This window comes from Pterocles gutturalis, unplaced genomic scaffold, assembly GCF_000699245.1.
Source record: "Pterocles gutturalis isolate BGI_N339 unplaced genomic scaffold, ASM69924v1 scaffold1322, whole genome shotgun sequence".
NCBI lineage: Eukaryota > Metazoa > Chordata > Aves > Pterocliformes > Pteroclidae > Pterocles > Pterocles gutturalis.
The window spans coordinates 144,921-158,053 of NW_010112429.1; the positions used below are offsets into that span (position 1 = coordinate 144,921).

At 39.3% G+C, this 13,133-nt stretch overlaps 1 protein-coding gene across 3 annotated transcripts in view; it reads right to left on the reverse strand.

Annotated features, from left to right (window-relative positions):
• MYLK (myosin light chain kinase) overlaps positions 1-11,813 on the reverse strand; it is a 152,582-nt gene extending 140,769 nt beyond the window's left edge. For all 3 annotated transcript variants that reach the window (XM_010074025.1, XM_010074026.1, XM_010074027.1), the window contains exon 1: positions 11,664-11,813. In XM_010074025.1, coding sequence (XP_010072327.1) covers positions 11,664-11,813 — 150 coding nt within the window. The remainder of the gene's footprint in view (positions 1-11,663) is intronic.
• Positions 11,814-13,133: the final 1,320 nt, after the last annotated feature.

Below are 13,133 nucleotides of genomic sequence, written 5' to 3' on the forward strand. Positions count from 1 at the left end.
CAGTTGTTGTATTTATAATAAATGATATATTCCATAGGTTAACATTTACTATAGTATTTTGAAAAGGTGCAGAAAAGCAAGGAAAATTCAGAAAGAAAGATAAAATAATTTATTTTTCAATTTCACCTCATTCTGCACATGAATTACAAAGGTCTCTATATAAGCAACAAAGACATTCAAAGCTGACTTGGAATTCATACCAGTTTTAGCCACTGTATTTTCAGAAGACAAGGATTGCTTTGTTCTGTCTGGCTGCAGGTTTACAGCAACGTACTGATTTACAGACAATAAAGCTATCTTCATCACCAGAAAGCCTAGAAAAGGATTAAGATTTTTTTTAAATGGAAAATTTTCAGGTTTTCACACTCTCACGCAGAGCGGTGCATATTCCTAAAACTTCTTTTAAGAAGGCGAGCCTTAGATCACCTCTAGAATCTCCCTAAAATATGTCCTTAATGTGGGAAGGCTAGCCCAGAGGCCAGGTTGATAACTGGTGAGTCAACAAACATTACTGAATTCCCAACCAATACCCTAACTGTCAAGTTTCCTAGAAGAATAAATTTGACGTATTTAAGCAGGAATTCAAGGCCCTTATATGGGACTAGTCAACTCAGGGGTAACCGGTCAGTGGAATGCAGTGATTTTTGGGCTCCTACTTGTGCACAGAGCTTTGACACACATTCTCTGACAGCAGTAGGAGTAGCAGTGTCTCCTTCATCAAGCACTACCCCAACATATCAACACCTCTCCTCTTTCAAGGGTTGTTTCCTGTACATAAGGGAAGAACAGAGAGATGTGTATTCATATGTGATGCTGAACTATGAAATGGGATGACTTTTGGCTTAAAAACCATAATGTAGGCAGGTTTGTCACCAGACACTAAACAATGAACTCTGACAGCTTAGGCAGGCACCTGCTAGAGAGTCAGTAACTTCCAGTAATATAGCAGTAATGTCTTACAGACTGAACAGTAAAAACTGAACTAGGCACCTAGGGAAGGACAACCTGGCCTTGACTAATTTTGCTCCTGACTGTACCCTCTGGTTGGATCCTGAACCTGGTTCATTGCCTGCCATGTCTGGGACCATCACTAGACCCTGTTAGAACACACGGCACTGTCGGGAGCCTGTGGGACTGTGCCTGGCTTCTCCTTGGCTGCTGGCTCGCTTTCCCTTAGGAAGTGGCCAGCTCTTGCTGTTCCCTGTCAGACAGACTGGTTTATCTCCTTCATGAATGGGTTGAGTTGTATATGATTCACAGCAATATAATTTTCTGTTCAGCATGCACTTAGATTCTAGGGAGTCCAGATGTTCCACGTAAAAAAAAGAATGTGTCTGGTTTTGCCCAGTAGGTTTCCAAACGTCATACTGTATCCATGAGTGAACAGAGCCAAGTAACATGTCAAAAGCAGAAATTTTCAGCTTTGGAGTCTAGGTGCTAGAGTGAGTGTGGACTGAGCAAACCTGCAATGAGTAATGATGTGTTTTGATTATAAACCTTCTCCACATGTGGCCTTCTGCAAAGATTCTGAATGCATCATGCCTGCTGTCTATTAATGACTATTTTCTTTTTCTACAGGGGAAAAACAGAATTATACCAAAAAGTGTGATTTGGTGTCATTTGGTGTAATTTAGGTCAAACTCTCAGGGACGGATTTATAGACAGTTAAATGCATATTTTGCTATTTTACATGCTCTTATGGTTATGTATAGCACTGAATCCTTCCCCTGACCTTTGCGTGTATTTCATCAGCCATATGAAGGCAAAGTGCTGGAGTAAAGTTGAAGCCTTGGTTATGATGGGAGAAGGCAAATATATTACTAATTAGCCAAATGCATATCTGACGGTAAGTATTCAATCCTACATTTTGGGTCAGTTAGGAAAAGGAAATGTAACATTTTTCCATTTAGGGTCATATTTCTGGAAGAAAAAAAAAAAACGGCAAAAAGGTTTTCCCCACTTCATCCCTCCCAAGCTACTATAGGCTATTGCAGCACAAGGAAAAGAAAGCCAACTGCTCACAGTGTTCCAGTTACTACATCTTCTTTAACCTTGAAACCTGTTGTGACTGTGAAAGGAGTCAAATGCACAATTCCCCAAAAAAGCAAATTTAAAACATCATAATGGTAAGTTGCATTCATGTTTCATACACTACTAAGAATATTTATTTAAATAAGAAAGCACAGTGCTACATGATGAGTTTTATTGCCAGTGGAATTGACTACAGCAAAGACTTATGCACTGGCCCAGAGGAGCAAGGGAGATGAGCCTGGAAAAGGTGATGGTATTTTTCAAATTAAAAGCAGAATTGAAGAATCTAATGAGACTTTACTGAAATCTGAGAGATTCATGATTAACCATCATGGGACAAGAAAAATAAGAATTATGCTGACTGCTTCTACCCTGACTTACATGGACTCAATCTCTGAACATATCTTTGTTCAGCTATTTCAGATATGCTGATTAGCTGTTTTTCTCTTTGGAAACAGATAGACTTTCTTCTATTTCTTTTTCAGACATTTTTATCTTTCCCTCCCTAACTGGTGGATTTTATGATTAGTTAATGGTACTTATGCCATCACTACTTTTGTAAAAGACTGGTTTTATAAAAGACTGAATCTCATTTACATCACAGTATGAATACTTTCTATCTCCTCCTCTACAAATTTGTCAATACATCATTTAAGAAATTTTTCTCTGATTTCTCTTTAAGGACTATAGAAAAATAGCAAGTCCAGAAATCCCTACTAATTAAGTAAATTTTATTCAAAATCAACCCTAGAGATATCCCTATTGAGAAATCCTTAAACTAACACACTTGCCTTCTCTAGCTGACACAAAGCCGTGCTTCACAATGACACATCACAGCAGTGGGTGATCAGAAAACAGATACCTACAATAAACTTTTCAGGGTCAACAATTTGTTTGTTCCCCCAACTTGACCTGGGAGCAGGTAAATGCAATCAAAATCACACAGAATTTTATTGTCAGGTTCCTCATGTGATTTTGATTGCTTCCATCTCAAAATCAAAAATAATTGGAAACACATTAAGGAAAAAGTAAAGAAAGAAAGAAAAAGTGGTGACCAAGAGCAGCATAAATGCATGGTCTGGCTTCAGCTAAAACAATACTGGTTCGGGCAGATACCACACAAAACAATAAGGGATTCTCTTTAGCTCCATATGTACATTAGTTGAAGTGTTCTAAAAACTTCTGTTATTATTATGATTATTATTATTACCACTACTATTAAAAAATAATTTTGATGTTCTTTTAACTACAGAAGTTCATATCAAATCAACCGAGAACAGGGAGCCAGTCTTTCTGCCATTGCACGGAGCAGAAGAGAAGTCCTGTACCCAACTGGTTATACATAAGCAATTAAGGTAGGAAAGGAGATAGAAAGCAAATGGAATAATAAACGTGATAGAGGCAAACAGCACATTTCTTCCACAGCTTGGAGATAGCTGGGTTACGGAAAACAGGCTCAATTATTTGAAAAAAAATAAAAAAAATCAATCCAGAGAAATGGCAACTGAGAATAGGGATAGTGCATGTCCATCTTCCCCACTCATGGCTTCCTTCCTGCTTAGACACTTTATCCAGTTGGAATTTAAGGATATTAAGCATTGTCTAGGATTTCTGAACATCTAGCAGATGGGAGCAACTTTGCAGAAGGTTTGACCAAACTTTGCTGCCAAACATCCAGAAATCCTGGCTGTTGCCTCTGCACGTGCCCAGGTCAGTTGCATGGCATGGTATACAAAGTCCAGCACTTTTGAGAACCATCACACACTCTGCACTCACGCTACACAGGGAATGCTTAACTACTTCTACCTGGAAAGTCCTGAGTATAACTATGACAGCCATAGGTGACAGGGAGACAGGTATGAAGTGAATTTATTAATTAAAGAGACTGAGAGACAGAATTGGAGATCACAAACCACCACTCCTGTCTAAAACCTAGACATTTCTTGAACAGCAACTTGCACCCCTGCAGTTTTTTCTAAAGGACATATCATATGCAAGGCAGGAAAAATGGGTGTCAACACATGGGTGCTTGTGTCAGTTGATGAAGGGAATGTCTTTGAATAATTCTGAGTGTAGATGACACTGCGTGGGGAAGCAATTTTGACAGAATCACACCTTAACCACTTCCCAGCAGAGCAGCCACTTCTGCTTTGCCCTTGTCTAAAGCTGAAACTCTTTTGAGCCCCTGTTTCCATACGCCAATGCAGAGTTATGCAATAAAATAAAACCAAATAAAATAATTAATGATTACTCATGAGAACATGGAAACCGGTAAAAAACCAGCACTGTGGTAAGTGAATATAATATGATGTCAATTACACCAAGGAGTAAGAAATAGCAGTAAAAGACCCAAACAGAAAAAAAGATGTGTAATAAGCTGTTCACAGACATTGAACTTGTGTTTGTTTTCCTTTTTTATTTCATTTGTCTACACCCCAATGTCTCATTGACGCAAAATGTTTCAGTAACTTCTGAACACACCACATTTTTCCAGAGAATGCTCACTGGTACGGGGACAGAAAGATCAAACAAAATCTCCAGTCAAATCAATAATTTTTCAGTTCTTTGCCCCCCAAAACATGCCTCAGTGCTTTGTGTCAGGTTTCTGGGAGTATCACATGGTTGTTTTATAGATCAGCACAAGACCTCCCACAGCCTTCACTTTCCTCAGACAACTGTCTCCCATGAAAACAAGGATCTTTCCCAAGTTTCTTCCTCTTATGACTCAGAACAGTCATCCCTTCAGAAAGCACAGATCCAAAACCACTGGCAGCTTCATGCAATTAGCTGCCCAGTGCATTTTGTAACAGGAATCATTTTGTGCCAACAGCAAATGATTTTGTGCTATGTCATCATTCTCTGACATTACATGGGCTTCTCTCATTTCAGATCCTGCCATCCCAAATCTAGACATACAATATAATTAAGGCATACTTCTGGAGTGCCTGCTGACTGAGGCTTGGAAATTGAGAACATTGAAACATGTGCCTGAGAAAATAAACTGGGATAAAGCAATGAAAAACAAGAGGTAATGGGAAGAATGATAGTGATTCTGCCATCTGTTCTGATACAGAGGGGAGACCCGTTCGTATGGCGTGGTAAGAGATAAAGAGCAGGGAAGTGTTAAAAGAAGCCTTGAAGGGAAACACTCCCATAGCACTTGGAAATCCTTTCAACTACCTGCTAATGGAAAAACTGAGATCTAACCAATTTGTTTTACTGTGGCTGCTGCGCTAGCTCTGCATGGCAAAACCTTTGTTATCTTCCCTTTGCTTTGGACACAGCAATACGTGCTCCATTTCCAAGCCTCAGTCAGCAGGCACTCCAGAAGTATGCCTTAGTTACACCGTATGTCTAGATTTTGGGATGGCAGCCCAGTGCTGTGCAACCACCAGCAGCAAAAGCAGCTCAAAAGTTGGCAAATTGGTGCACATCATTGGACTTGAACAGATTCAGATAGGGTGTTGCAACAGCAGAGAGATAGAAGGAGAACAAGAAAGCACATTAACTAGGGGCAAGATTTGACATTGACCTGGCTTGCCTTGGAATTTACCATCCAGCTCACTTACCTGGAAGGGGATGGAAGGGGAAGAGCAGAACAGTAACTACTGAGTGGGCAGCAAACTCTGAACTAAGTACCCCAACATCTACTCAAACTATGAACCACATGTCCATACATGAAATCTAGCTCCCTGGGATTAGAATACCAGACTAGATTTAGTAGTTTGATATCTTGGTTCTGGCAATTGACCGCATATGATGGTTCACACGAAGCAGAAAAACAATCCATACTGCGCCATGGCCAACTGCAATGCTTTATCCAAGGAGGAAAATTCTTTCCTGACCCCTAGGCAATCAGTCTGTGGTCTGCAGCATGACATCTGGCTGTTCCTCTCAAGCAGAGCTGTACCACAAGTATTCTTTAGGCTCGTAAAATTAATGACCGTCAATATTACCCTCAAAAATTTCACGTGTGCAGACAAAGCAGGTTGAGTTAACTGCTTGTCGCAATCAAACGCAGAGGGTACTATCACTCTGGACAGGAAAGGGTTTGTTGGAAGCTGATGGTTCTTTGACTTGTAGTTTTTTACTGCTTGACACTCAGTGATGTTACAGTAAAGAACTAGAAGTGTTCACGCTGTATTTTTCATGCAGAGAGTCTATTGCTATTTAAGTTCAGCAAAATTATGTGTGGGCAGCTAATCCCATAGTTATCAAGTAAAAATGCTTGCTTTGGGCAACCACCTTAATGTTTTTTAAACAACATCCCTGCTGCACATAATTTTATTGGTCTTGGAACCCAAAGCTTAAAACAGTGAGGGAAAGATCAAGAGAATGTTGTTCAGTGGTTAGAGAACAGTAAAGATTCTCATTTTTTGTTCTCAGCTTCTCTATCAGTTTGCTGCAAAAACCTAAGTAAGTCTTTCTCTGCCCTGAAGAAAGTTAACCCAGACCAGGGAAACCTGGATAAGAGCACTGATATTAACTGACTCCTTATGTTGGCTGTCATGGTGCAGAGCCCTGCTGGGGTGAGTCCATCCTGCTGCTCTGTTCACCTACACACATCACAAGGACTTCAGGGTCCTAGTGTGTTTTTCTGACACAGGAAGCCAACCCACTTTCTAAGGGTTCCCCAGACAGTCATGAAAGAACTTTTCAATACTTCTAAACACACAAATGGAACTGGAGGATTAGCTTGCCATCTTAACGCACACACAGTAAAACTCACAAACCCAAGCAAAAGCTGAACCTGAGCCTTAACACTAAAATGGGCCAATTCAGGCTGAGAGCAACATTTAAGCTGTGGGCATAGGTGGATGCAGAGTGGAGCCAGGGCAATATTTAAATAACTGCTAGGTTCTACAATGGAGACGTAACTTCCTCTCTAAACAGCTACTGGTGGAACTTAGATCTGGATAAATAAAGTTGTGCAATATTTAGAAGTCAAATTTCTAAACATGAAAGAGGAGGTCTTCTCAAAAAGGATGGAGTTTGAGACATAAGAAAGGCTTCAGCCTTAAGTCACTGAGCCTGTAGTTTTTGAAACACCAGTAAACAGGATACTAAGAAATCAGGCAAGCAGAAAAACATGCAGCATTGTGGAAATCTGTGGCCACCCTCTGCCCATCTCCAGAAAAGGAAACTTACAGATTTGCAAATTCCAGTGAAAAAAATCTTTCTAGGGGCTTCTGCCCAGCACTCGTATTAATATATGCTTGCCATCCTCCTAGAGTTAGAAAAGCTAGTGAAAATCATGGAAGTGTTTAAAAGCTTTACTTGACTGTATGGAAAATTATTGTATTTGAATCTGTATTGGTCTACTGTAACGTTTTAAACCTTTACTAGATAATAGTTCAGCTGAGTTTGGGGGACAGAGAGAGAGACTGAAACAACTTAAATTTTAATCTAGATATATGTTGAATGATGTTGTACTTATAGGTCAGCATAATAATGTGCTCTGTGTTGTAATTAAAGTATCCTGCATAGTTTCAGAAAGTGAAATTTCAGGACACCCAAAGTCTGAAATAATCTGATGGGATACTGTGCTTGGATTATGAATTGACCAAATGTTATCAGCAGTATCAAAGTACCACCTTGCCTGGTAATTTACAGATGCTTATTCAGGTGCTATGGCTGAAAAGGATTTCCCTGTGCTCTTATGTGACACTTGTCACAAAAACCCCCATGATATTTGCTACAAAGAAAAGAATCTCCTTCATTAGTATACCATTGAGCATTATAAAAGCCAGTGATGTTCAGTTGAATTAGAAAGATATACAGTCACAATTTAATGTTGTAAAGCACTGATAAATATTCCAGTGATTAATACAACAGAGAAACAGTTTAAAACAAAGCCTGGTAATACTGGTCTGTTTGTCTTTTCCAAGAGTATCTCAAAGGCTCTGACAGACAAGCTACAATGCCTGAGCACAAGGCAGGAGATTACTGCTGTGAGCTGTACACCTCACACAGGATGTGCAATAGAACTCCACATCAATCAATACCTAACAAGCTGGGAACCCGTAACACAACTTCAGAATAAGATAGGATGGTTTCTCTAAAAATCACCTCAGCAATTGATTGACGAACAACTGAGATGTCCATGCAGCAGATGTTTGGGGAGCATCTAGGGAAGGTAACCTTGCCTTTGCCTTACTAAGTGGTTCCACCCCTCAGTCGGTGCTCCAGGCCAAAATCATGCTCATACACTTTAAATACGATAAGCTAACTTTTTACACTGAGGTAACTTTCAAAAACCTAGATCTGCAGTCAGATATAGGTAAACTTGCTGTGATTTTAGTAGGGTGGTAGTTCAAGGAACGGGAAAAAAAAGAATCCCTGTTAATGGCAACTCCAGTTCCTTTCCACCTCCACTTTCCTACACTATTTCTCAATTTCTGCACTCTCCTTGATCTTGAATTGCAATTTCACAAAACTTGTCTTGCATGCTGCTGGAAAGAAAAGCAACAAGTTTGACTTTGGAGCCCTCTCTTCCGTGTTCACTTAATGAGAGTACAGGATCACCACAATGTCAGATTTATATCCTATCTTGGATTCTCAAAATGTTTGTTCTTTCTGATAAGACAAATTCCACCCCAGAAGAACTCTTTGAAGAAAATCTCCTGTCTAGCCATTTTTAAAAATTTTTATTATTCTTTAGCCTGAGTCTAGTTTAATATTTATACAGTGAGATGAAGCAGAGTATCAGCAACGACCCATCTATAACATCTGTAGCCTGTTTTCCAGGATAGAAAAACCTAAGTATGTTCGTTAGCTACTTCTATTATTAAATCTTAATAAATTGTTTTTATTAAGATTGTCCTTCTGAACCAGTCCACTGTCCTGAACCTCTGGAACATTGAAGTGACAGAAGAAGCAACATTGTACTAATCAGCTGAAGATGGACGCAGATGATACCCACTTCGCAGGCTGCAGTCTGGTAGGACTACAGCTATTAAGTGACAGCATCCTTTCAAACTGTAGTGTTGCATTCCCCCTGCCCATGTTACTAGACTAGCAGCACAAGCAAAATAATAATTTAAACCCACCACTTACAAAAACCAGAACCAAACACAATCTCCCCAACCATGTTACATTATAAACAATAGTTCACACAGGCTCTATTTTAATAGTATTATAATTTTCAAACAATTTTTTCTTGCAAAAGATAAGGAGAATATACTGTGCTCCATCACTCTCTATGTCCAATTATTATAACGTAGCTTGTTCTCACCCCTCTGCTTCCCTTCCACACCCCTCCCCCCCCAAAAAAAAAAAGTAAAAAATTGCAAGTTCATATCTCAGCCTCCAGCTGGGGTGGATTCCAGGAAATTTGTAACTAACTCACAACGACAAAGATGCTTTACATCTTCAGCTGTGTTACATGTTTCTTCTCACCTGTGTTAGTGGAAAGAGTAAAACAAAGCTCCTCCAGGGCAGCAAGCTGCAGAGAGCAAAAACCAGGCAATGCTCCATGCATAGCAAGAGGCTGAAGTGCACACGACAGTGGCTCTATTTGCGTAATCTTGGTTTGCCAAACTGTTAAGGCAGGCTACTTGCCACAAAGTGACTGCAGCTCTCATATGTATTTCAGTTAAACTGTGCTCTTAATGTTTGGCACTTAAAAAAGCACTTTGAGCATTAAAGGTTTATTTCAGCTACACAACATGCATGCGACAAATATATTTTCATCCCCGTTTTAAGAATGGAAAATTAAAGGTTTCAGCCATGCTCATATACCAAATGGGCAGAACTGGAATTTAGATTTTCGTCAAGTAGGTTCAATCCAGGACTTCAGTCAAAACTTTTTTCCTTCAAGGAACTTAAGCATGCCAGTTTAATTAGTATTGGATTTCTGTATTTTTTCTAAGCTACCAAAAAAAACCTCAGACTTTACGCTCCTAGCCTTCAAAGCAACTTTAAAAAGGGGATAAGTATCTCTGAAAAATTAACACTTTAAAACCAGATCTGAAAAAAATGCAAAGCAGTGATGGCGCTCTAGCTTGTAGGTCATTATATTTTACAGTTGCTTCCATTTGACTATGATAAAGTCTGCAGAATGCACTAAAAATTGGAAATATCTCATTTGAGCTTTTAATTAGGAAACATGAGAAAAGTACAAACAAATCTTAGCAACATCACATGCTTCAACTGTGATTTCACTGAACTGTTATTGCCAGTTGCAGTGTTGTCTGGAAGAACCAGTTACAACAACATTGTGCATAGGTGTCACATGCATAAAGTGGCAACATGTTGCCATTTTTCCACTGTGTCTGCAACAAAGCAAAAGGTGAAATCATGGGGGGGGGGAAGGATAAAAATATTAAGACAAGAACGCTCACTGGGACTGATCAATGTCATACACACAGAAGATTTCTGACTGGTGCCTTAAAATCACAATAAGGGTAAGATAATAAAAAAATCCTTCTAAAGGTTTGATAAAAAACTGTTCTCTGGTTTAAACACTTTCATTGAAATTATCCGCTTTCTATGAAAAATGCTAACTTTTCTTCAAAAAAGTAAAATCCAAGAACTACTTCTGAGTTTTTGGTTTACATTTAAAAATTTTTATACTCCAAAAACTATTTTTTTGCCCAGTTCTGTTTGAAAAATCCCAGTTCTTGGCCTGCTCTTGCATAAACAAACAAGATAAATATCAGATGCCCTCTTCTGACTCTGTTTAAATTAGAGTTTCAGAAGTTATGAATTTCCCAAATTCCTTCTAGCCCTTGCTTTTGTTACAGTAAAATTTCAGTTTCCTGCCTCTGTCAGAGAAGTCCCACCACTTCAAAGATTAAAACTGTGGTCAGTTTGATAATATAGCTCTCAGCATGCAATCAGAGCGTGACATGGACAGAAGGAAGCTGAAAGGGCTGACAGGGAAAACTGGCAACCCCAGGAAAAAGATGTGAGTTAGGGGAGGAGAAGGGAAGATAGCTAGAACGAGACCATACCAGGATTGAAGCATGAAGGAAATATGGATGTTAGTAAGCACAATTCAATGTCCCAAGCATAAGGGGAAGGGGAGAACCTGGGATCCACACCCCACTACACACCCTTTTAACTCTTTGGGTTAACAAGTTTTCTTGAACAAATCAATCTTTCTTCTGAGAAATTTTTTTTTTCTTTCAGATTAATAATGTGTAGCAGGTGGTACAGATACAAAAGTGTCACAAGTCTGTTTACAGATTCCTAGTGTGCCTACTAGGAAGAACATGCTGTGGGAGGGTTAGATTTGTGTCACAGGTGAAGCTTCAGGAAGAGGCAGATTTAGGATGCAGGGAGATGCATATGCAGTTAGGAGAATAGTCTTTGATTAGAGACAGTTCTTGAGGCAGTTTTCCACTGATACTTAGCTCAGTGCTTGACATGCTCAGCTAGGTTATACTTAGCACGTTCTCACGTTTTGCAACACTCCCCTCTCTCTGTTCAGAAACAGACCTGTAATGCTCCTGCCTCCTCAGGAGGGTAAACACTCATGTATTCTTCTTGAATAAATTCCCATACTCAGAGAATACTCTTGAATAAATTCCCATACTCAGAGACAACTTCACTATCTTTGCAGCCTACTAGGCAGCTTCAGGAAAGGGCAAAACCAAATGGAGAAGCCCTCCATCACCTCTGTTTCTTACCTTTCCCTCAAATCTTGCAGTGGCTCCCAGCTGTGCTCGAATATTCCGAGGGGGAAGAGTAAATGCTGGTGCTTCAGCAGGGACAGGGGGGCTGAGCGTCAGGGAGGTTTTGGAGACTCGAGTAGATGTCACCAGTTTCACATCCCCCATGTTGCAGACTGTAAAAGAGAAACAAGCAGTAATACATAAGTTATGATGATTAATTACTTACATTACAGTAACAGCTAAGAATCAGATCAGATCAGGAGAAGATTGTTCTGTATGTACACTATATTTGTATACATAGCAAGTCTTCAGCCCAAGGCACCAAGTGCTGTTTTCTGGGTGGGGAACTGAGACCCAGTAAGATTGCCTGTTGAGCCTACGGTTGCGGTCAGGGTCATAGCCTTGAGCTGAACTCGGTTTGAACTCTCAAGTCCCAGGCCAGAGCCTTAACCAAAAACTCATCCTTTACAACTGCATTAAAAGGTAATAACTTATTTCAGGAGGATATTTTCGCAATGTGACTTTGATTTTCCTGGCCTGGAATACACCAAAATCAATAAGTCTCAAAAGCAGAGCCAGTGTTAAACAAGTACTTATGAAACAGAGAGATCTCTGTTTGCACTGGATTTAAGTTGCAAGTAGGAATGTGGAAAATCTGATTTTTCATACCATGCTTTCAAGATCTCAAGAAATATCTGGATATCACCCTTCAAAGTACTCTTAGTACATAACAAATACTTTTGCAGAAATTCCAAGTCTCTACTTTACTGCAAATCCTTCTAAAGCACATAGACTAGTAAAATAGCATAGACCAAATTTCATAATGCTACAAAAATGGCATTTTAGAGACCTTACAGATATCTGCTTCAGACGTGATTCTTCTGCTACACATTTCATACTTCCCAACAGAAAGCAAAAATTATTGTATTTTTGAAAAGTAAAATTTCAGGTTTCCAGAAAAAAAAAAAATGTAGTAGCTGACCCTAGTACTAATTCCTTGAATCATTTATGTAAATTAGAAACCCCACTGTAAAATGCCAATTTAATAGACAAGTTGAACAAAGAAAAAAACCTTGAGACGTGACTCTAATTCTGGTGAAACTTACAATCAAAAATATTTGAGCAAACAGTGAAACTTTATATTTGAACAAGACAAAAAAATCAATTAAACTAGGGCCACATTATTCCTGACTGTATGAAGGATACTTTTTCTAGAAAAGGCTGCGGTTATCTGGGAAGCAGTGGAACACAAAACTCATTCATTTCCAAATAGGACTCACACTCCAATGTCACATGTATGCACCTGAAAACCAAGTCTGATAACATAGTTTTCCATATAGCATACTTGGCATGCTCCGTAAATATACAGAAACACCATCGCTACGTCGATCAAAAACAGTTTAAGAGGGCAGCTCCTCTCATGGAAGTTATTAGTCTAGAAGTTATATGTTTAATCTGAACTAGAAGTTTTGGCTCCTTCACAGA